We start from the raw sequence: 22,429 nt of genomic DNA on the forward strand, positions 1-22,429 counted from the left end.
TCACAACAGCAGTATATATTGCACAATAGATCGTACAATAATAGATACAGAGAAAAAAACAACAATCATATGACCCCCTATGAGCAAGCACTTTGGCGACAGTGGGAAGGAAAAACTCCCTTTTAACAGGAAGAAACCTCCGGCAGAACCAGGTCCAGGGAGGGGCGGCCATCTGCTGCTACCGGGTGGGGCGAGAGAAAAACTTTAATGACCTCTGTATACAAATTTCTAGAGTTTTATGGCTTTTTCATTAATGAAAAAGCAAAGAAATGATAAATGGCCTGTATTTGTATAGTGCTTTACTAGTCCCTAAGGACCCTAAAGCGCCTTACACATTCAGTCACCCACCCATTCACACACTGGTGATGGCAAGCTACATTGTACAGAGGCGAGGCTGCCGAACACTGGCACCACCAGTAAGCAACGGGTGAAGTGTCTTGCCCAAGGACACAACGACCGAGACTGTCCGAGCCGGGGCTCGAACCGGCAACCTTCAAATTATTAGGCGAACGCCCAACTCTTGAGCCACGATCGCCCCATAATGAATGATAATTATTTTTACAATTCTTTTTCTCATTTATATACACATTCACAGGTACAAAGAAAATGTTATGCGGTTGTCCAGCATCCACCACGACAGACCCATGAGTGCTCTGGAAGAGGCAGTATTCTGGATCGAGTTCACACTGAGAAACAAAGGGGCCAAGCACTTCAGGGTCCAGGCCCATGAGCTCCCCTGGTACCAGTATCACAGCCTGGATGTCCTGGGCTTCATCCTCACTATAGTTCTACTCCTCATATTCATCTTCATCAAGACCTGCAGTTTCTGTTTGCACAAGTGCTGTGTCAGGAGAGGAAAGACAAAAAGGAAGGCTGAATAACAATTGAAAAAAGTGCTGAGAGTGTTGTGCCGGGGCAATATTTGTTACCTACATGAGACTTTCTTTCATGTATGTTGAGTTTCCCATCAACTTTTTGCATCACCTTATGCATCACCACTGATTACTTTAACTGAAGACAGGTGTAATGATTTGCAGAGGTGTACCTGAAGTTAATCTCACATTAAAAACAGAATGCTGATTGGCTGTTGAGTTTTGCTTTTTTAAGAAAGGAAAACACAAAATTCATTCTATGCCTTTACTTGAGTACTACTCATGAAAAGTCACCACTGTGGGTCCTCTTGGCACTACATGTGGTCAACATTTATACAAATATGGAAGATGGGCTCCAAATTGAAATTTTACATACAGAACTCATTAACATAAATCACACTAACAAAAAACAAACTGCCCTCCGTGTCCTGAACGAGATTTACACAAAATAATACATTTGAGTCACAGCTAGTATTTGTTCCCCCTCCCCCCACATGAAGTGTACAGGAATAATTTTATTTCCATCATTTTTTCAATTTTCCATCTTCTTTGACTTTCCACAGCATCAGCTCCATACAGGCAGTAGCATCTTCTGCAGTGTCATGGCCACAAACTAAGGGGGGAGAAAAAAAAAAAAAAAAGCTTTAAAATTTTTTTAATGCAACTGAAGTCAATATCTTCAGCAATAAATCTGATATCTGCTGCATGAGTCTCTGGCATTTAATGTTATAATAAGTCATATTAATAAGTCATCTTTATTTGGAATGTAATGATATTATAGTAACAGATAAACCATTTGCATAGTGGTAACCCACCACTCTCTTGAATGATCCTTCTGAGGTATTCAGCTGTGAGCTTGTTGAGGGTCAGTTTGTGAGGGGGGCCCAGGCGGTGGGGAAAGACTACCGATGTATCCACCACCATCCCGTGGAGCAGCTGCAGTAAACAGGAAGATATCTCAAGCTTTTCTTATTGGTTCAAACTTGATAAATTACTCTGTTTTACTTTCAACATAAACTATAGCTGCAGAATATGAACAAAATCTGGAGAAGTAACCAGTGAATCTTACTGCCCAAAGACTTAAAGAGGATATATAAGCTGAAGCTGAAATAGGACCCAGCAGTACTTTCATGTAATACCACTTTGTGCCATAAAATGGTGCAGTGACTCAATGTAGCATGCTCTCCGCCCTGAAAGGTGTAGGAAACATAATGGAGAGTCAGAGGAAGTACTGGCCTTCTAGTACTGCCAAAGGGATAGCAAACAGTGGATGAAACACCTTGATGGTGGCCCCGTCATCACCACTAGATCCTCCCAGTACAACACCATGCTCAGTTCAGGAGAAAATAACACTGGAGCAGCTTTCAGAGCAGCTTTATAGGGTTTTTTTTTTTTTGTTAATGAGACTGCTTCCTGTTTCTACCAGTTCATATATGTTTGCTAAGGTAGCTTTTTGTGAGAAACTTTTCATACAAAAACAATTCCTGTATGTGATTTGCTTAAGTCAGGGTAAATGGTGACTTTTTTCCTACTTGAAGAGAGGGGGTGGTAGCTACATTACATTAAGACTTTCTAGTAATGTGCTGCCACCTGGTGGTGAAAACTTTAGATAAAAATTTGGTTTGGGTAATTAGAAATACAGTGGTCCCTTGCTATAACGGGGTTCACCTTCTGCAGTTTTGCAGATTTTGTGTGCAATTTTGCGGGCTTTTTGATTGGCTGTAGACAACTGTCAATCCCGTGCCGTGTCTGCTGTCCAGTAGAGAATGCGTTCAGCTTGTCAAATTTACATAAATCTTCAATTTCTACCAGTGTGACTAAAGTGCTGTACTTTGTTGTTTGTTGGGGAGAAAACTTAAACATAATGTCAATGAAACGTTTTGCACTGTCAAAGGCACCTGCAAGGGCCTTTGGTTTCATTCTTTAATACTGGACTTATTTTTCTACAAAGGTTTTAAGTTTGAGAGTGTTTAAACAAGAGGAAAAAGTGGAAATGTTCATGCCTGTCTAAGAAAAGTGTGTACTGAGGGGTTTTACAGCCTTAAAACATCTATAATAAGTTATAGAGTTGGCTACTTCGCAGATTTCACCTATAATGTAATTGCCGCGATAAACGAGGGACCACTATAGTGCAATTAAGATGGTCAAAATAAAATACTTTTGGAGGACATCTGAGAGAAATTAAGTGAGATTACTGTATGACATTTTGACCCTTTTGTCCAAATGTCATACAAAAAATTAAATCTAGGGTATACAAGACAACCAGACCATGATTTGGTTCAATATCTGTTGGTCTCTGTCAATTATGTGTTTGAAATACATTACCGGTCAAAAGTTTAGAACACCCAAATTTCCCTGTTATTTACTGCAATTTATGTTGTTCAAGTCCTATGAACAGGTTGAAATGGTACAAAGTGTTGAACTGCCAAAGGTTTAAAAAAAAAAAAAAAAAAAGGAAGAAAGGTTTCCCAAAACAGAAAAATAATGTCCATTTCAGAATTATACAAAAAGGCCTTTTTCAGGGAACATAAAATGGGTTAATAATTTAAAGCTGTTCTACAGCAGTGGAGGTTGATCAGGCCTTGAAAGCTGGAGGTGTTCCAACTTTTCTGGATTAGTTACAACTATCCTGTCTGCATAAAAGCAGTGTTGGAACACACTGTGATACCATACCCTCGTGAGCATCAGCTGAACAGTTTTGTGCTGCAGAAAGTACTGTGTTTCTACAAAAATGGTGAGAAAAAGGCAATTAACAATGGAAGAGGGACAGACCATCATAACACTTAAAAATGTAGGTTTTTTCTACAGAGAAGTTGCAAGGAAAGTCAAAATGTCAGTGCGTACAGTTTCCTTTACCATCAAAAGGCACTCAGAAACTGGAGAAAACTGGCAGAAAGAGGTCTAGCAGACCCAAAGCCACAACTGAATCAGAGGACAGGTTTCTGAGTGTTAACAGCTGATTGGATGCTCAAAGGACATCAGCTTCAAACACAGCTTAATAGTGGTCGTAGTAATTAAGTCTCAGTTACAACTGTGAAGAGAAGACTTCAAGCTGCACGTTTGACAGGACCAATTGCAGCAAGAAAGCCATTGCTGAGATTTCAGAATAAGACAAAGAGGCTTGGCTGGGCCATGAAACACCGCCATTGGACTACTGAAGACTGGAAGTATAATGGATTGATGAAAATGGATTTGAAATCTTGGCTTCATCACACAGGATCTTTGTACACCATAGAGTAGGTGCAAGGATCGTTCCACAGTGGTGGCATCAACTGTCAAACATGGAGGAGGAAGTGTGAAGGTCTGGGACTGTTTTGCACCCAGAACCAAAACAGCTACCACAGCATTCTGCAGCACCATGCAGTACCGTCTGGTATGCGCCTAGTTGGTCAGGGGTTCATCCTACAGCAAGATAATGACCCAAAACATAGTTCCAAGCTACGCTAGAAGTACCTCAGGAGAACGAACAAGGTTGTAAGCTTGAAAACATGGAGTGGCCAGCACAGCTTCCAGACTTAAACCCCATCAAGCTGGTTTGGGTTGAACTGGACAAAAGGGTGAAAGCAAAGCAACCTACAAGTGCCACACATTTATGGGACGATACCACTTTTTTTTTTTTGTCCGATACCGATATCATAAATTTGAATATCTGCTGATACGAATCCGATAGTGTATTTCTTAATCAATAAAACTATTTTTTTTAATATCTTGCTGCATTTTGTATAAGTTCATACTCAAGTTTTAACTAAAGCTATTTTGTTAAACCTGTATGCAAAAAATACACTGCACCCAAAATATTTCATAGTTCAGCAAGACTGATCAATCTAATACACTTAAACCTGCACCAACCTCCCTATTCTGATATTTTAAAGAGTACTCAGAAATATTAAGCACCCTCCGTCTCGTGATGCTTAATCGACATAATCAACTTTAATTTAACGCACGCATAAAAAAATAAAAATTAAAAAAGCTCAGAAATCAATTATTTTTCCACAATAATTAATTAGCTTCAACATCTTTCTTCAACTGAATTGCAGACTGCACAGATGGTACATTCCTGAAGGAAAAAGTACTAGCTTACTAGGGTATATTAGACTTATTAGTTACTATATACAGTAATGGACTTCTATACATTTTACATCAGATTAAAACTTTGGTTGTAAGATTCAGATAATTATTTATTAAAGCAAGACATTTTAAATGATAATAAGAAAGAAAAGTATTTCTTTGTGCCCCCCCTTTCCCTGTTAATGCCCTACCTGGCCCCCCGGCTAAACTTTGTTAGACCCGTCCCTGCACAGTAGAAAAGGATCCTGGTGCTGGTTTCCTCTTTCTGGTACAAAGTGGGCGATAAACTTACAAGAGAGACGAACTCGCGACAGAAAAGCCGATAAGCTGATCATTGATCAGTTTCATCTTTGAAGAGAGGCAGTCGCTCCATATATCGGTTAAGCTTAACGTGGGAATGCTTTACAAACATCCAGAGATGAACTTACACACTTGCTTTACTTCTCTCTGGGATAACTTTCTCAGAGATGAAATGCCGGTTTGGTAGCGAGGCTCCAAATGCTCAACCAGACCACAGACAGGTCTCGCACGCCACAGCCGCTCTATCACGTGACGCATACTGCTCCGACGAGTTACACCATGTCGCAAGTTTTCTGAGGTGCTTTTGTGATATTTAATGGATCGGATTACATTTTTTATTTCTCTCCGATCCAGTAATTTAGGTACCGATACGTAATATCGGATCGGTCCATCTCTAGAAAGAACGCAATGGGTGTGTTTAGCTGTTATATCTCCCAAAAGTGGCTACTTTGATGAGTTTAGAATACATTTGGGTCTAATAATTTATTCCTTGATTTCTTTTTTGACTCCAATTGTTTGTTTCTATTATGCTTTCATTTCAGACGGCAATGAGACATTAAACTGCATAATTGTCAATTAAAAAAAACAACCAAAAAAACCCCCCCTGAAATTATAGTGTTGTAAAACCAATAGGTTTTTTTTTTTTTATAAAAAGAACACCCAGTAGTGTATAGCATCTTATCCAATCAAATAGCTCGGAAGGTTGTAAAGGTAACATTTTCTAAAAACTTGAAAATCCTAGGTCTTTTCATAATAGCTGACCTCTGACCTTAATGTTGAGGCCACGGGGTTTCAAAGTCTTAAAATATCATTAACAAATTCACCTATGTATGTATTTGAAAATCGTAGGGGACTTCTTTCTTGATTTATAACATTTACAAGATTTTCAGAAAATCTGATGTTAAGGTCACTGGGATTCAAACATTCAGATTTTTTATAGCTACACCTAGGGTATCAATTTCAAACTCCTACGTTGCCTCAATCTCGAATTACTCAATTCACAAACTGTGTCCACGCTGCCTGTCCAGCAGGGTGTTGAAAATACCCCATCACTTTTTTATTTTTATAAAACAGCCTGGGTGGTAAAAAAAAATGCCTTATGAAGTTAGTTACAGAGTTGTTCATTTAATAAGTGTTCTAAAAATCTTTCATTGATTAATCTAAAGAGATAAAAAGGAGTCCTTGCGGTCCCCATGTGCTGCACAAAGGGGAATCTAATTGAGATTCTCTCAATACCAGTTGCTGTGAATTTGTATAAGCTGCAAAACTGAGTATATGATGAATAGAAAACATAACATTTTAAAGACTAGGGTAACAACAAACAAAAGGTCTCAAATCGTATGTTCACAACCAATCAGATGTGTTGTACTTTGTTTTACAAACTTCTCCCATGGTTCTGGTTTAAAACATAAAAAGATATCCAGATGAACCCTCAATGAACTCACTAGAACCATTACATCAGTGTCTCGGTGAAGTTAAATCCTGGATGGCCTCTAACTTTCTTAACTTCAATGAGAACAAAACCGAAATGATAATATTTGGACCAAGTGGCAATCCCTTTTATCAAATCGCATGCCAAAAATTTGGGCTTATATTTGACAGCAATTTCACCTTTGAAAAACAGATTAGCTCAGTTGTACAGCAGTCTTTCTTCAAACTGAGGCTTTTATCTAAGGTGAGATCACTTTTATGTTTTAAAAGCTTTGAACGGGCAATTCATGCTTTTATTACATCCCAGCTGGACTATTCTAACTCCTTATAAGCTGGAGTTAGCCAGACCTGCCTGGCAAGACTGCAGTTGGTCCAGAATGGTGCAGCTCATGCACTAAAAGACGTGAACATATTTCCCCGGTACTTGCCTCTCTTCATTGGCTCCCTGTCCACTTCAGAATTGATTTTAAAAAGAATTTGATTTTTTTTATTGTTGACTTACAAAGCCCTGAATGGACAGGCTCCCGGGTATTTGTCTGACCTCTTGCAGCCTTCTGCACCCTTTAGATCTCTTAGGCTCAAGTGATCTTTTGCTTTTAGCCATACCAAGGTCGAGGCTGGTTCATAGAGGTATTGAGCATTTGCAGTCGTAGCGCCTGAGCTGTGGAATAATTTACCCCTACACATCAGACAGGCTCCTACTGTCAATCTTATCTTAAAACTCATGCTGTATTAAAAGCCAGTAAATACAAATGTGAGTTATTTGTTCATTCATATTTGATGTTTGGTATCAATATTATCAGTTATTTTACTAGGCATTTTGTATTCTTGTACAGGACTTTAGTCAACGTTTCTGTTGTAATTAAATGTGCTATATAAATAACTATAAGGACTGCAGCTGTAAAATGTGGAATACGCTGTGCACTTAAAAAAATAAAAATAAACAAGAATGTGTGAAAAGGGAAGTCAAGAAATCACCTTGAGTAAACAGAGGTCTGTTTCCAGGCAGTGTCCAACCAGAATGGTGTCAGCATTTATGAAGCTCAACAAGGTCTCCTGGACATCTCTTAGAGAAGCATGGTGACCCTTCACATCTTCCTCACTAACACCTGAAAATCTGGACAAGTAAGGTGTCACACGGGCTCTCAGCACAGCTGCACTGGTCTTGTTAGCTTCATTCCATCATCCTCATCATATGTGTCGTAAAGCAAAAAATCTTTCCCATCTTTGAAATAATGGCTAAACCTTGAACTTAGCATTGACTAAATTTCCATTATACAGAACAATTTTCAGACTGCTGCCACACTTCTGTAATAACAGAGCGAGTTCGTATAGTTTATGTAGTGCACAGAGATATATTATCACATTACCTGGTATTATAGTCAATGACCTCATTTTCAGGTTTAACAAAGGTGTCGTATACAACTTCCAGACTCGAGTTGACCACTGTCACTCTGGATAACTCCAAACCATGAACGGTGTAGCACTACAAAAGGCAAACATGTGTTTTCATTGCAAACTGATTAAAAACAAAAATCAAACTTCAGAAATCTTTTTCCACACCAACAAGTTCTGACATAAAGCCCATGGGCACAAGAGTTAAAGGTAGAGTATATAGTGAGGTGAGGCTGTTTATTCTGTTAGTGTAGCTTATAAAACTATCTATTTAACTGCACATTTTAATAAAGCCACATGTAAATCCCCAAATCCAACATCACCATTTCACAATCCAAGGAATAGACACCAGGACAGCTCCTATCTGAGGGACCCTGGGAGATGGTAGACACAAACCCATCCAGGCTGAGGGCATCATGGACATGTAACTGGTTGACAAAACAAATTGGTACATATGAAATATTTGACAAGAATTCCTTTAACTCTGAGGACTTTTTTTCCTTCCACTTTTTACCTTAAACACTTGACATCCAGGGGCTCCCATGACTCCCTGACAGCAGCTGTAGCGAGTTTCCACTCCACCGGGCACTGGAAAATTTTATTAAAGTTTTAAAAATGTACCAATGCTTAAAAACTGTTACTGCACAGCCCTCAAGTCTTCAGGTTGCTTTGAGGCTGCTGCTTACAAAAGGAGAGCTTTGAACTAGTATCAGTATGGTGCTCCTAAAAAGTTGGTCTACTAGGACAGTGCGCACCTTCAAGCATGTTTATATAGATTTAACATTTAGATGGTGAAAAGACACCAGTCAAAATATTTTATAAAATAGTCAAGAATAACCTGGTAATGGTTTCTAACCTCTATTCTCAACTCCTTTCCCATAATGGTAGTTGCATTCCTCCTTGCGAATGTGTTTGCCACTTTGGCTCACAGAGTATGTAGCACCACAGCGACAGCAGATCCTCTTCAGTGCTTTTAACAAATAAAAAACAACACTTAACAGAGAGAACCAACCCGGAGTCCAAATACTTTACTTAAGCACGCCCTCTAGTGAAATAATATAGGAATACCGGGGAGCATGGTTGGATATTTCCACTTACCATCTGCATTAACTTTCTTTTCAGCAAAAAGAACTGCAGAACCACGTTTCTCTGGGTGTTGAACGGGATAGTTACTCTCAATTAGCTTTTCATCAGTCAAAATATAATCCTTCAGACTCTCATACAATGCCATGTCATCTGCTGGAATAATAAAAACACTCATAAACTGTCAAAATATTTAATAATTATAAAGTCTATATTTGTACAAAGGAAACTAATGCTCACAATTTCCTTTAAACTTTGTTGGGTTAAGAGGTATGTTCCCTTTCAGTTTTTGACTGTAGACTTTGTTTTCATCTGCAAAACAAATATTTAAATGTCCGTTATATACCAGATCAAAACATCTGTTTATTATTATTCTCTTTTTTTAAGTCAAAAAAACTCAAGATATATCAAAAACAATAAGCACAAAATTACAATTACGAGATATTCATACCAATTATAATGTGGTTTATCTAGTAGCCCATTCATCCCTTTTAACACTCTAATCAGATAGGTAATTGATTTCTGAAAGACCCTGCTTGAGGTACTGTATCCAGTCCCCCTGGTAGTACATGTCCTTATTCCGAGGCCACCTATCAAATGTTTCAAGTATTTTTAGATTTCAGAAGTGTAGTATAATTTTTCTTGCTAGTACTGTGAATGGGGAGATGTCGGTCCATCTGCTCTAAACAAGTACAGTTAGAAAGCAACAGGGAATTTCCTTATTTAAAGCCCTGAATAAGAATTTAAATAAATTATCCCAAAAAGTCTGTAACACTGAATGAATTATCAATGAGTTGAACATTTTGACTATTTTATGTAATTCGGTGAACAAAAAGTACAATAATTGTACAGTGAATGAATTGTATGCCCAACATCTACAGAGATTCTGGAGATATTTTACAAACAGGTAATTTCCTACAGCTTTTTCCATGAAGTGCTCACCTTTAGCAGCAACAGTGCTTTGACTCTTCAGCCTCTTGAGTGCATTCACTGCAACACTCATATACTTGAGCTTGTTCACACTCCGATTGTACACGGTCTTCTCTTCAGCAAGAGCCTATCAACAGAAAGATCAGAGAAAAAAAATAAATACATACATATGTCTCTCTCTTTCCACACTAGGGTTTGTTACTGAGGAGATTGTGACATATGCTCACCTTTTCAAAGGCATCATTAACATTGGGTGTCGTTTTGAGGAACTCCTCCGTAAACATGTTGACATACCGCTGTCTGACATCATGGGGCACTTTGTCTTTGGCAGCCTCACACTGCTGCTTCAGTTTTCGTTTAGCAGGCAACGGCTGTGGGGACAGAACCACTTAATATTTATTAAGTGGGTTAAGCATTTCTAACTTGTACTGACGATCCAGGTTTAGTTGAAGTTGTTACCTTTGCAGAAGCTTGACCAGAATTTTGAGGAACAGTAGAAATAGTTGAACTTGAACGTAAAGATGCAGATGTAAAAGTAGAGTTTAGTAAAGGTTTGCGTGCAACAGCAGGAATGAGCACTGGTGCTGCCAGGCGGCATCGCTGCATAGGATGCATAGGAGTAACTGCATGTGGATGGTATGCTTGTTTGATAGCAAGGGCCCTTGTGTGAACCTGATTTATTGGAGTTAAAACTGGCGTAACTGGATTGGAATTGGAAGAAATGGGCACAGGGAAGGCACCGTCTGGAAGGATCAAATGCAAGCTGTTGCCCACTTCAATAACAGCTGGTCCCAAAGGTATATAGTTCACAAAAGCTATGGAACAGAAAAAATGTGTACTGAGGAAAAGCTAGTAAGAGCATACTCATACTAGACATGGTTTACTTGTACTGTGCCAATAATTAAAACAAATACACAACTTGCACAGAAGTTTGGGAAAGGATGATAGAGCTACACAGAGCAATACAAGTATGCTTTAGTGATAAAACTTTCTATATCAAACACAAATACAATTTAAATGAAGTGCTTTCATTTGTTTATTGGAATGGTTTTTGTATACATTATTGTATATACATATGTACCTACATTCTTTGCACTTCAGATTAGATGCCAAACTGCATTTCATCTTTTGAGTTATACTATCTCAATGACAGTAATCCGAATCTAATCTAATCTCATTTACACGTTATCATGCTCTTGCATTTTTTATTCTTAATGTGTCTAAGAACTAAACAATCATCACTACTACTGCCAACAGATACTTACCATTGCGCACAGGCTGGAGGGTTGCAGGGTTTTGAGTTAAAACAGAAGGTGTAAACTGGGTCTCTGGTTTCTTCTGAGAGGTGGAGGAAACAAAAGCCTGCCCACCTTTAACTGAAGCAGTCAGAGTGGAGGCTCTCTGCTGAACCTGCTGGGTTTTGGAACTGACAGAGGGTCTAGAGCCAAATCCTGAAGTTATTGGCTCACAGAGTGGAACCAAAACCTGCGGCTGAGGCCTGCTCTTAGCTACTGGCTGCTGCACAGAGGAGGTCATTCAAAACACATGCTTAACTTTGATTATGCAATCCTGGGTAAAGATTAGTCAACTTACATCGGCGGTCCCCAACCTTTTTTGCGCCACGGACCGGTTTATGCCCGACAATATTTTCACGGACCAGCCTTTAAGGTGTCGCGGATAAATACAACAAAATAAAACTAGTACAGGTACCGAAAAAAAGAAGATTTATTTATAACACACGTGAAAAGACCCAGGAAAACCAAGTTAACGATAAAAACGATAACAAAATAACGCTGAAAACCGATAAAAACCATACATTTCACACCTGAGCCTCAACTCTCGCGGCCCGGTACCAAACGACTCACGGACCGGTCCGAGGCCTGGGGGTTGGGGACCGCCGACTTACATCATGTCACAACAGATCTTAAAAAAAAAAAGGCCACGTCATTATGGACATAACTGGCCAACCCTACTTTTTAATGTTCCTGAGTGTGACCGTTCATCTGCCAAGCATAGAGATTTTTTTTTCTCCACATTTGTCATATTATTTTTAATACGTTATTCAATTAAAATTTGTTATCATTATTACAAACTACTAGGTTAGGCTTGGGTATTAAAATACTGTTTAGGCACTAAAAACAGTGTTTTGGATTTTAAAAAAGGACATCTCCTGTCTTTAAACACACATTTTGCTATGAGACTGGACTGTACGTACCTCTGTTTGTTTGGCTTCATGAGCCACTCTTTTCCTTCCTGGTAATCCCTTGGATGTGACATTTACCTCCATCTTCTCTGCATCCACAGCCCCTAACTAAGAAATACGAGGGGAGAGAAAAAATCTTTACATTCTCAAAAGAATTTCTTCATAATGAATTTGCAGTCTCTACAGGCTACTTACATGTGCACCAGGAGTCTCTTCAGTTCCTTTTTCCTCATTGTTTGCCTCCATGAAGATCCTGTAGCATTCCTCCATTGGGTCGCTGTCTGAGAGCTCCATTCCTGAATGGTTGAGCCCTTCCTCCTCCTCCTCCTCCTCAGAGCTGGAGTTGATTAATATGATCTCTTCAGTATTTACCGTCACCAAATTCTGCTCAGAACACGGTTCGGCTCCGAGTTGTGAGCTGACAGAAGTTGACAAAACATGCCGACCCTCAAACTCGCCGTTCTCCGACCCTTGTTCTGCTTGCTCTAGAGGCAAGTTAGGACCGTCAGTAGCTATTCCCTGTGTCTGTCCTGACATTTTGCTTGACTTTTTCTGGTTTCCTATCACTGCTGAGGGTGTACTTTTTTCAGAACAGCTGTGACTTTGAACTCTGTCCTGAGGCACTTGCCTGCGTGATGAGTTAGAGGCTGGAGATTTACAAAAAAGTAAATTCCTGGGTGTCTCCTGCTGATTCATTTTCTCAAAGATACTGGGCAGGTCACACTGAGGATTGTTCAGGTTGTGATCTTGTTGTTCGGGGATCTTCTCTAATACTGATTTAGTAATTTTTTGACATTCATTTACAAGGTCTTCTGGACTTCCTGTTAAGTCCACTACATTGCCACCATTTTTTAGATCTTCAGACTCTTTGTCAGCACGTATAGTTAGTAAATCTTGACTGTTTTCAACATAATGATGAGTTTTATTTGAATCTGATGAAGACAGAGGTATTTTATAGTGTCGTGATGGAGAATCAGGTAAATTAGGCTCTTTTTTTTCCTCCGTTACCTCCACTGCTGTCACCTGAGAGGATTTACCTGCTACAGACTTAGCAGTTCTCTGACCCGTTTTGTCAGGAGAAGGAGGAACATCAATAATTAGGTCTTCACCTTCAGAAGAAACATCAAGTGGCTCCGGAGATGGTGATCGGGAAATCGGAGCCTGATACACAAATGGTTCTTTATCAATACACGGAGCAGTGTTTTCCAGACTTTTGTCTTTTACTTGTCTACTTTTCAACTTCTGGTCCTTTGTCAATGAGCTGAAAGAGAGCAAGTCTGCAGAAAAGTTGGACAGTGGGTCATACTCCAAATCAGTCCTCGGTTTTGAGTTGTCAACCACATACTTCTTTCCTCGCTGGTGTGCTTTAGTAAAATCTGTGCGTGACGATGGCCCATAAGTTTTTCTGTCTATAGTTTTACTCCCAGACTCACGCTTGGAAGCAGGCGTGTTGTTTATGCGGTCTGCTTGTACAGTCTGGTAACGTGACAGTCGCATCCGCTCTTGCTCCACCTCATGCCGTACAGATTCAATCTCCTTGTTGATCCGCTCCAGCTCATGAAGGCAGTCATCTCCACAGCCTGTATAAGGCCTCTGTTCTTCTGTTCAACGTGAACATGAAACAGGATAAGTATTTACTTAAATGTAAGTGACAGCTTGATAATTTGCCGTTTAGTTTTTGTGCTATTTGATGTGTGAAGATCCTATCGTGCCCCTTTAGTGACAAAATAGAACTTTTAAAGAACACAAGGTAGAAGTTTTTTTTTTTTTAAGAAAACACTTGTCCTTACCTGCAGTTACAATAATGTGCTTAATTTTTATGTTACACCTGTAACGTTAAAACCCTTTTAATCGATTTAAAAGCTTCTTATAATTCCTAGGGTTTGTGGGGTTTTTCTTAAACAATTAAACCTTTTTAACAGGTAAAATGGCAAGCTAATGCACAAGCTGTTCGAAGTCAGTTGGCATAGTTGAAGCACTGACCTGTGAAGTCCACTTTGGATGATTCAAATGAGACAGCAAACCAGTCCCGCGCCTGCTTTGTAGGATGTTTGTATAAACAGTGAGGCCGCTCACAACGCCCATGTTGTGAGAAGGGACAGTTTATATCAGCAAAAAAGCCCGAGGAAGGAAACATTAGCCACTTTCCGTACTTTTTTTTTTTTATAATTAACAAACGGACGTTAGCAGTTGGAGCCTCCGACATCAGGTGACGTCAGCCTCGTTTATATATGTTCTGGTCAGGTCGCGTGACGACTGTTGAAAAACTAATTTTAATACCTTAAAATAACACAGTATCCCGTAACATTTAAAAATTAGATTTTATTTATTGTGTTTGTAAATTTAAAAAAAATGCATTTATAGAAACATTTTTTTTGGTAGTTGCTGCGTTGCAGTAACCCCTCCATGTCGAGAGATGGCAACGTTGAACGTAACTGAATTGGGACCTACAATGAAAGAACTATTACGACAACAACGGCAGCAGTAGTTGTAGCAGTTTATATTTCAGCAAAATTTATTACATTTACGAGCTTTGAGATGGAAAACAGCGAGGATGAGGAGGATGAAAACGAGTGGAGGAACAGTTTCGTGGATTCATCGACACATAGCCCCCCTGCTCCTGCTGCTTCAGGTAAACTTGGAAACTTAAGCTAGGCAGTCTGAAACTGAAATCTGACAGTTGCTCTTTGCTTTCATATGACTTTCAGAGTTCGAGATATGGTAACTGTTGTACATACAATGTGTGTTTCAGGACCAAGCATCAGTAAAACGCCAGTACCTGCACACAAAGTCATTTTGCATTTTGACCTGGACTGCTTCTATGCTCAGGTGGAAATGATCCGAAACCCTGCACTGAGAGAAGTCCCGTTAGGTAAACTTGCATGCTATAAAAGCTGCAAAAGAAAAAGGTGTAAAAAACATTTGTGCCAAAGCTTCCAAATGACTCTCATATCATCAGGTATACAGCAGAAGTACATCATAGTCACCTGTAACTATGTGGCAAGGGAGAGGGGTGTCAACAAGCTGATGTCTGTGACTGATGCTAAGGAGAAATGTCCTGACCTGGTGCTGGTTAAAGGAGAAGACCTCACACACTACAGAGAGATGTCATATAAAATGACAGGTAAGCAGTGCATCACACCAGTGTGACGTGAAAATAGTGCTCTGTAGTAAATAAAGTAATTTTTGTCGTAGTGTGCACTATGACAATAAAGTGCACTCTGAGAAAATGAAATTGTAGTTGCTGCAAAAAAAGAAGCTTGGAAAGTCAGGCTAAACATGGAGATTAAAGTCGCACCATAGCAATCAGGTTGGACTTTGGTCCACTGCAGCATCTTAATTCTTTTCTTTTTCAGCCATTCTGCTGTAGATTTGTGCTTGGAATTATTATGATGTTGATAACCCAGTTTTAGCCAGGCTTTTGCTGTATTTTGCTGTGTATGCTATATTTTACTCTAAAATACTTTGGTATACAGAGATGTTTGTGGTCAGCTCAGTGACTCCAAGATGTCGAGGTTCTGTGGCTGCAAAACAAGCCCAGATTAGCACCATGCTTGACAGCTGGTATAAGGTGTTTGTGCTAATATGGTGTTTCTGTGATTTACAGCCAAATATTTCCACTTTGGCTTTGGAAAAAATAGTCATCCTTGATTTGTGCTGAATGCTTTTTATCACCACTTAGTGATGAAAAAATAATCAGCTGCATTTGATTTGCAGTCCTATAAAAACCTTTCACATGACTGAGAGATGTGGGTAACAAGAGGGCCTTGCTGTAACTTCTTTTGACTAGCCATTTATGCCAGATGGTGATGTGACCCTTAAAGTTTATCTGGGATGCCGTTTTTCTCCGGTGACTAGTGTTTGTTTCTATGACATGGATTTATTTTCAGCTTGTAGCAAGCAAATTAAATAGTGAGCTGCTTAAAGCAACAAGATATCAAATTTTGGAGTCGGTCTCTTAAAGAAAATCATGATTTGGGCAACTTTTAAATTCCACAATTCATAATAAAAACAACCCTTTTTGACTCAACTGCTAAAATCTCTAATTCCTACATTTCAGCAATTGTTTTCCTCAAGAATGTAAACAGTTTTTAACCCACTGTTTGGTTCACCACCCTACTGGTGTTCCTTGTTGGTTATTAGAAACTTAATGGAGTAAATGGAATTGATGTTTTCATCTGATAACCGTTTGTATATATTTACCTTTTCTTGTTTGCCATCCAGAGCTGCTGATGTCTTATTGTCCTCTCGTGGAAAGGCTTGGATTTGATGAAAACTTCATGGACGTCACTGAGATGGTAGAACAAAGGCTTGCACAGATAGTGAAGTCTGAAGACTTTTCCTTTAAAGGACACGTCTACAATCATCCAAGTAAGTCACATTTGTGCTTCTCAAGTGTAGATGTACATCTGGCCCACTGAAACTGGGAAATGGCTTGTAAAAATAGCTCAAACTCGTGAGATATTTGCATAGTGCTTTCAGTTTCGTTCTTCATGAACAGCTCACCTGCAGATCCTAAACTGTATCACGTGTGCTCATACCCACAGTTTTTCCCCTTCCTGTTCAGGTGCAGATGTTAAAGCCAGTAACTACCCAAGGTTGGCTTTAGGTTCACACATTGCAGCAGAGCTCAGAGAAGCCGTCCACAGCAAACTGGGCCTGACCGGCTGTGCTGGCATCGCCACAAACAAGCTGCTAGCCAAACTGGTTTCAGGCACCTTCAAACCCAACCAGCAAATCACTCTGCTCCCAGAAAACATCAGTGACATCATGGGCTGCCTAAGCAGTGTCCGCAAAGTGCCAGGTATAGATGCTCTAAAAGATAGTTAATCATCAGTAGATGGCAGGTAGGCGAACAGAAATGCATAACATGATATGCATCGAGATTGAGTTTTAATGAAGTATAGTTGTTACACTGTTGTCCTTAACATTTGGAGCATTTTTAATTAAAGACGCTTTTATCCATGCCTGACAATATATTTTGTGGTGCCATCTTGTATTCTCAGGGGTGGGTCACCAAACTGCTAAGAGACTTCAAGCCCTGGGATTGGTCAGCGTAAAAGACCTGCAGCTGTGTCCTCTGAATGACCTGGCGAAGGAGTTTGGAAGTCCCACTGCTCAGCGTTTGAAGAGTCTGTCCCTCGGTGTTGATGACTCACCTGTTACTTGTACTGGGGCCCCTCAGGTAGGATGCGACATCTGAGATTCCCGGTATCTAAGTAAGCTAAGGTCGGGAAGCTGTATGAGTTTTTCTTTTTTGTAGCTACAACCTGCATTTTTTCTGATGATCAGCAGGGAGCGCCTGCAGTATAAAGATTTATGAATAAATGGGTGTTTGCTCCATTTATTCAGGCCCCCATTTTTGCTGTGCAGAAACTCTTGCAGTACTACAAGATAAGAAACTATTGGAAATGAATTACTGCTATCTACAGCTTATATAGTGTGAGGTTGTATGTTTTTAAACACTTCACTGATAAATAGGTTTTAGTAGTATTCAAACAAAACATCAGTGACTTGGTTTTAATTTGGCGTTTTGAGTTTAAGCAATCCAGTTCAGTTTAGTGAACCATAGTTATTTAGTTTTAAAATATAGAAAAAAGAATCCAGAAGTGACCTTTAAGGAAGCAGATGAAGAGTAAAAATGGAAGTTCATAAATAATATTGATTTCTGTCTTTTTAATATGTAAATATGCTGTAGAAATCCTTTAATTCTAGTCATGTTTGATGGGAAACGATTTTACATTTCTTGGCTGCATTGCTCTCCTCTTTATGTTTCAGTCTCTCAGTGATGAAGACTCTTTCAAAAAAATGTCTTCAACAAAAGAAGTTTCAGAGAAGACACAACAACTTCTGAGCAGTCTGGTTGAAAGGTCTGTTTTACCAGCTCAAAGCTGAATCACCACAGGGGGATGGCTTCCTTAATCTTACCTTTGGTTTTATATTTGAAAGCAGGATGCGCAAAGACGGCAGGCAGCCTCAAACCTTCAGGCTCACAATCCGTAAATACACAACGACCAACAAGTGGTTCAGTCGGGAGAGCCGGCAGTGTCCGATCCCCAACCACACTGGACAGAAGATCAGCTCTGGTATGCTCACGTGTCAGGGAGAGCTCAGAATGATATTTGTAGAGGCTTTATCAGGTTTTTAATTTTCTGTGTATATAAATTTTTGAAAAAGGTTCTTCCACACTGTAGTGGTTTACACATTTGCCTAAAGAGCAAGAGTTCTCCCCACTCTGTCTATTCCTTGTCAATAATTAAATTTTGTTTTTTCAAAAATCTTCTCTCAGAAATGTTTTACAGATCCCTTTCTTATGTTCTGTCACACATGTACTGCTAAATGGTAGATCCTCAAAATAAGATCATTTCTAGATGAGCCCTTTGATCCAACATTTCAGATTTCAGATTGCTCCAAATGCTCTGTTAAAAGCTGCTTATCATCCACTTAGAGTTTTATGATGTCATCTCTATAAATGGTCATCACACAGAAGGCTCCTCCTCCTTCTGCTTAACAAAGCGCCTCCTTTTAGAGGAAAAAATAAGGTTTAGTTTGAACTGTGAAGCATGCAAAGCTTCTCTAATAGAGTCAAAAAATAAAATGTAGCCAAAATATTAAACAATGTATACATTTTTTAAAAAATATATTTGTCCTGGCTCTCTGCCTTTGAAACATCCTTTTCCCTGAGATTTTGTCAGCATTCAGCAGTTTCCCCTCAGGCTAACTATAAATGAATATTCCTGGTTTCAGACAAAAATGTCAAGCACTCACTGTGCACCTTTACCCGACACAAAGGAGCTTAACCTTGCAGACTTTAGTTGCTAAAGTTGATTTCTCAAGTCAAAATCAGAGCATAAATAACCTTTTTTGATTTTGAGTTTAAGTTGGTTTACAGTGATTTCTTGCTTTTTCGCTAAACGAAAACATAATAAAAAGCTTTAGTCATCCCGGTCAGACTATAACTAGAAGTCTAGATGTACCATATCTACTGAGCCTTTGTAATATCTGGTGATGTCTTCAATCACGTTAATTTAAATTAATCGGTTAATTAGTTGGTTAATGAAAGCAGTTAAAATCAGCTCAGTTAGGAAAACTCTTTCCATTAAAACAGTTTTTCTCTAATGCGTCTATAGGCAGCAGTGATGATGCTGTCATGCAGCTGCTCCCGTTGGCCATGAAACTCTTCTACAGGATGGTGGACTGCGGCGCCCCCTTCCACCTCACCCTCATTAACGTCTGCTTCAGTAATCTGCAGAGCAGAGCAGCTGCCGTCACCGGGAAGGGCTCGATAACATCGTTCTTTTCACAGAGCACATCTCCCAAAAAATCCCAGGCTGTCTTATCGCAGTGCCAGGTAAAATGTAACGTGGCTTGTCAACACTGTTAGATAATCTTAGTTTGATTTTTCCATAAAAAGGAAAATGAAAGGGGGTTGTAATAAAAAACATAGTAAAATCTTTTAACTGTAGCCTATAAAAGTGAAATTTTTTGGATTGCCCGCTAAGGCCTTCAGAATCACTCATAAAAAACTGTTGGATCTGATTTCTATCATATTAGTATATGAATTAATTAATTATGAAATGTCAAACCATAATGAAAACAACAAATCAGTCACTCTTAATATGTCTTATTTTGTCTCAACAGCCCAAAGAAATTAATTTTACCTTTCTTTGGGACAAGGAGAAGCTAGGACTTGACCATTTGTACAGTTTCTTAATTTTGTCTGAATGGCAGGAATTATCTATCATTTTGTTTCATTCCTATTACTAAGCGCGATTAGAGTTGCACTCGACAATTTCAATACTACGATCTGCAGTAGCTGGATCACTGAGGATCCACTGCCAGCATTCTAATGTTATAGACACCCAGAGGATCTTTGTCCATACTCTGATGGGTCAGAGATATTGAGCCAGCCATGGAAACCATGGCACATCATTATAGGCAAATTGATGTAATGATGATCATTGGATTTCCTGTTCTAAAAATATGCTACTGAACTGTACTCCTGATTCCCACCATTGGCAGTACTCCTCTTCCTCTCTTATTTGGCTGTTAAGGGCAAATATTTGTGGGGTTCTAAAAACACTCCAGAGCAACTTCAGGGATTTTTCCAGACTTAAAATTAGCCTTTCAGGGTCAAGTATGGACGTAAGCACAACTAGTCATCATATTCTTGCGGCAATAAGTGTGTGTAACCATACGTAAGAGAGGTCCGCACATTATTTCTGGCCATGCTTGAGGAAATGAAAGCCCACTTAAAATATTACAACCCCTGCGATTTTCTTTTTAGGTAGCAACAAAACGTCTTTGTTAGGTGCCAAATTTATTATTCCGAAGAAAAACTGTGAACTGTGTTTAAATAAGTAATGACAGCTGAAACTTTGCTTCATGTTCTGCGTCATTAAAGACATAATTTATCCAGATCATGTGGTCTGAGCTGATGGGCTTTAATGAAACATGTTTAACTTGAGTGGACTTCATATGTACCCAAACTCCATGAAAACGCTGCTTTGTGTTAGCAGCGGGAAGTCCTGAAAAAAAAAAAAGTATTTAAGGCCATATTGGCTCTACTTTGAACATCATAATCATGAAATAGGTATTAAATTAAAGTCAAAGTGGTATTAGAAGGGTTCTTAAGAAATAATTAATGTTGGTCAGTAGAAAGGCTGTTCTTTCACACTGCACAGTTACGTAATGCAGGATTTTTCTTTCCTAGAAGGAGTGTGCTAGTACTCTGAATTTCCTCACTTCACTTTTGTTCCTCTTTCATTCTCCAGTGTGTCGATTCCTCTCAGGGTGTTGATATGGATCATCAGTTTGGCACAGATGGCATGATTACTCAAAACAATAAACAACCCGCCATACAAAGCTCTTCTAGTTCTTCTAGCTCTGAGGCACCATTACACGGGTTAAGATGGAAACAGAACTCTGCTGTCATTGTAGAAGAGACTCGAAATGCATCCTGCAGTACAGCTGGGTGCGACCATGACGAAACGGCTAACGCTGTGACACGGTTGCCTCCCAATGTTGACCCGGAGGTGTTTAAGCTTCTTCCAGAGGACATCCAGAAGGAGCTGTTATCTCCTGCTTATGTGAGCTCCCTGTACAGCACTTCTAGCAGCCAGTCAGGCACTGATGTCCCCAGCACATCAAAAAGCAAACTTCCTGAGACACTTACAGACTCAGAAAGTATTAGTGACACAAAAGATGCTGCAAACAAGTTGAACTCTTCCAACAGAGCGACCACCGTCAATCACCAGGGGAAGGCAGGTACAAGTGCATTCCCAGAAGAAGAAGTCATGGAAGAAGGGGGTCAGTCATTCCCCCGGTTATCTGACTGCGAGTTCCCGGGAAATGTGGACCCTAAGGTGTTTTCTGAGCTTCCACTGGATGTTCAAAGGGAGCTGATGTCTGAGTGGAAGCAGCAGAAGCCAATTCTGAAGACTTCCTCATCTAAGAAACCAGGAAAAAGCTTGACATCCAAAGACAGAAAGGCTCCAGGAAAAGGCAGCCAGGCCAACAACTTGTTCAAGTATTTCAAACCCAGTTAGAGAGAAACTATGTCACGAAGATAAATGAAAGTTTTCTTGATGTTGGGTTGTTGAACAAACTAAGCAACTTTTCTTTTAAAGCCATTTATAACCTAAATTGACATTGAATGTCAGAAAGGTTGTTTTTCCTAAGCATTAAATAATTGATATCTAATATCGTGTGATATCTTTACCGTGCGTATAAAATATGTTTTCTATCATACAACAAATTATAATGGTAGATGTTCATATTAAATTTGGTCAAACCACCAGCCAATCAGAAGGTAGTTCACATAAAGGAAGGGGGACTTTAAAAGGAGGGGTATGTTAAGCTTCTAATCCTGCTTTTAACTGTTTAAGTATATACAGAAAAGATACAGAACCTGCCCAGCAATAAAGGAGGAAATTAACTGAGTCCATCAATGATCAATAGTTAAGCTCAATAATGTAATAACTAAACTATAGCCTTAAAAATGGGCACTGAGTATAAGCAGAAAGCCTCACTTCAGACATTGATTTACTGATTAACCTGACAGTGCAAATTAATGATGTTTAAAGTTCTCAGATACATATTTCAGTTCCTTTTTTTGTACCATGGCACATATAAGTAACATAGTTTT

The 22,429-nt window shown here is 39.3% G+C and overlaps 3 protein-coding genes across 7 annotated transcripts in view; 2 read left to right on the forward strand and 1 right to left on the reverse strand.

Moving 5' to 3' along the window:
* Positions 1 to 1,270, forward strand: part of LOC146506391 (UDP-glucuronosyltransferase 2A2-like) — a 58,230-nt gene extending 56,960 nt beyond the window's left edge. The window contains exon 7 of the mRNA XM_085178862.1: positions 596 to 1,270. Within this exon, the coding sequence (XP_085034988.1) occupies positions 596 to 881 (286 nt within the window). The 3' untranslated portion in view covers positions 882 to 1,270. The remainder of the gene's footprint in view (positions 1 to 595) is intronic.
* On the reverse strand, positions 1,124 to 14,553 carry LOC146506394 (uncharacterized). Of its 3 annotated transcripts, none has more exons than XM_085178851.1 (16): positions 14,266 to 14,553; positions 12,478 to 13,883; positions 12,295 to 12,390; positions 11,345 to 11,594; positions 10,539 to 10,894; positions 10,307 to 10,450; positions 10,092 to 10,206; positions 9,390 to 9,461; positions 9,165 to 9,305; positions 8,923 to 9,036; positions 8,581 to 8,654; positions 8,390 to 8,494; positions 8,042 to 8,157; positions 7,650 to 7,788; positions 1,688 to 1,808; positions 1,124 to 1,485 (listed from the first exon to the last, which is right to left on the reverse strand). In XM_085178851.1, exons 1-16 carry the CDS (start codon positions 14,486 to 14,488, stop codon positions 1,397 to 1,399), a joined length of 3,561 nt encoding a protein of 1,186 aa, XP_085034977.1. In that variant the 5' UTR covers positions 14,489 to 14,553; the 3' UTR covers positions 1,124 to 1,396. The 3 variants fall into 3 exon arrangements, with proteins under 3 accessions (XP_085034977.1, XP_085034976.1, XP_085034975.1); XM_085178850.1 differs by having other exon boundaries at positions 9,165 to 9,302; positions 11,345 to 11,597; positions 14,266 to 14,550; XM_085178849.1 differs by having other exon boundaries at positions 11,345 to 11,597; positions 14,266 to 14,550.
* poli (polymerase (DNA directed) iota) lies at positions 13,822 to 22,402 on the forward strand. Of its 3 annotated transcripts, XM_085178852.1 has the most exons (11): positions 13,822 to 13,926; positions 14,665 to 14,902; positions 15,017 to 15,154; positions 15,242 to 15,406; positions 16,507 to 16,653; positions 16,850 to 17,086; positions 17,289 to 17,467; positions 18,061 to 18,152; positions 18,235 to 18,368; positions 19,413 to 19,633; positions 21,057 to 22,402. In XM_085178852.1, the coding sequence occupies exons 2-11, from the start codon at positions 14,821 to 14,823 to the stop codon at positions 21,828 to 21,830; spliced, it is 2,169 nt and encodes a 722-aa protein (XP_085034978.1). In that variant the 5' UTR covers positions 13,822 to 13,926; positions 14,665 to 14,820; the 3' UTR covers positions 21,831 to 22,402. The 3 variants fall into 3 exon arrangements, with proteins under 3 accessions (XP_085034978.1, XP_085034979.1, XP_085034980.1); XM_085178853.1 differs by lacking the exon at positions 13,822 to 13,926 and having other exon boundaries at positions 14,602 to 14,899; XM_085178854.1 differs by lacking the exon at positions 13,822 to 13,926 and having other exon boundaries at positions 14,602 to 14,914; positions 15,035 to 15,154; positions 21,057 to 22,401.
* Positions 22,403 to 22,429: the final 27 nt, after the last annotated feature.

The sequence above is a fragment of the Neolamprologus multifasciatus genome, chromosome 12 (assembly GCF_963576455.1).
Source record: "Neolamprologus multifasciatus chromosome 12, fNeoMul1.2, whole genome shotgun sequence".
NCBI lineage: Eukaryota > Metazoa > Chordata > Actinopteri > Cichliformes > Cichlidae > Neolamprologus > Neolamprologus multifasciatus.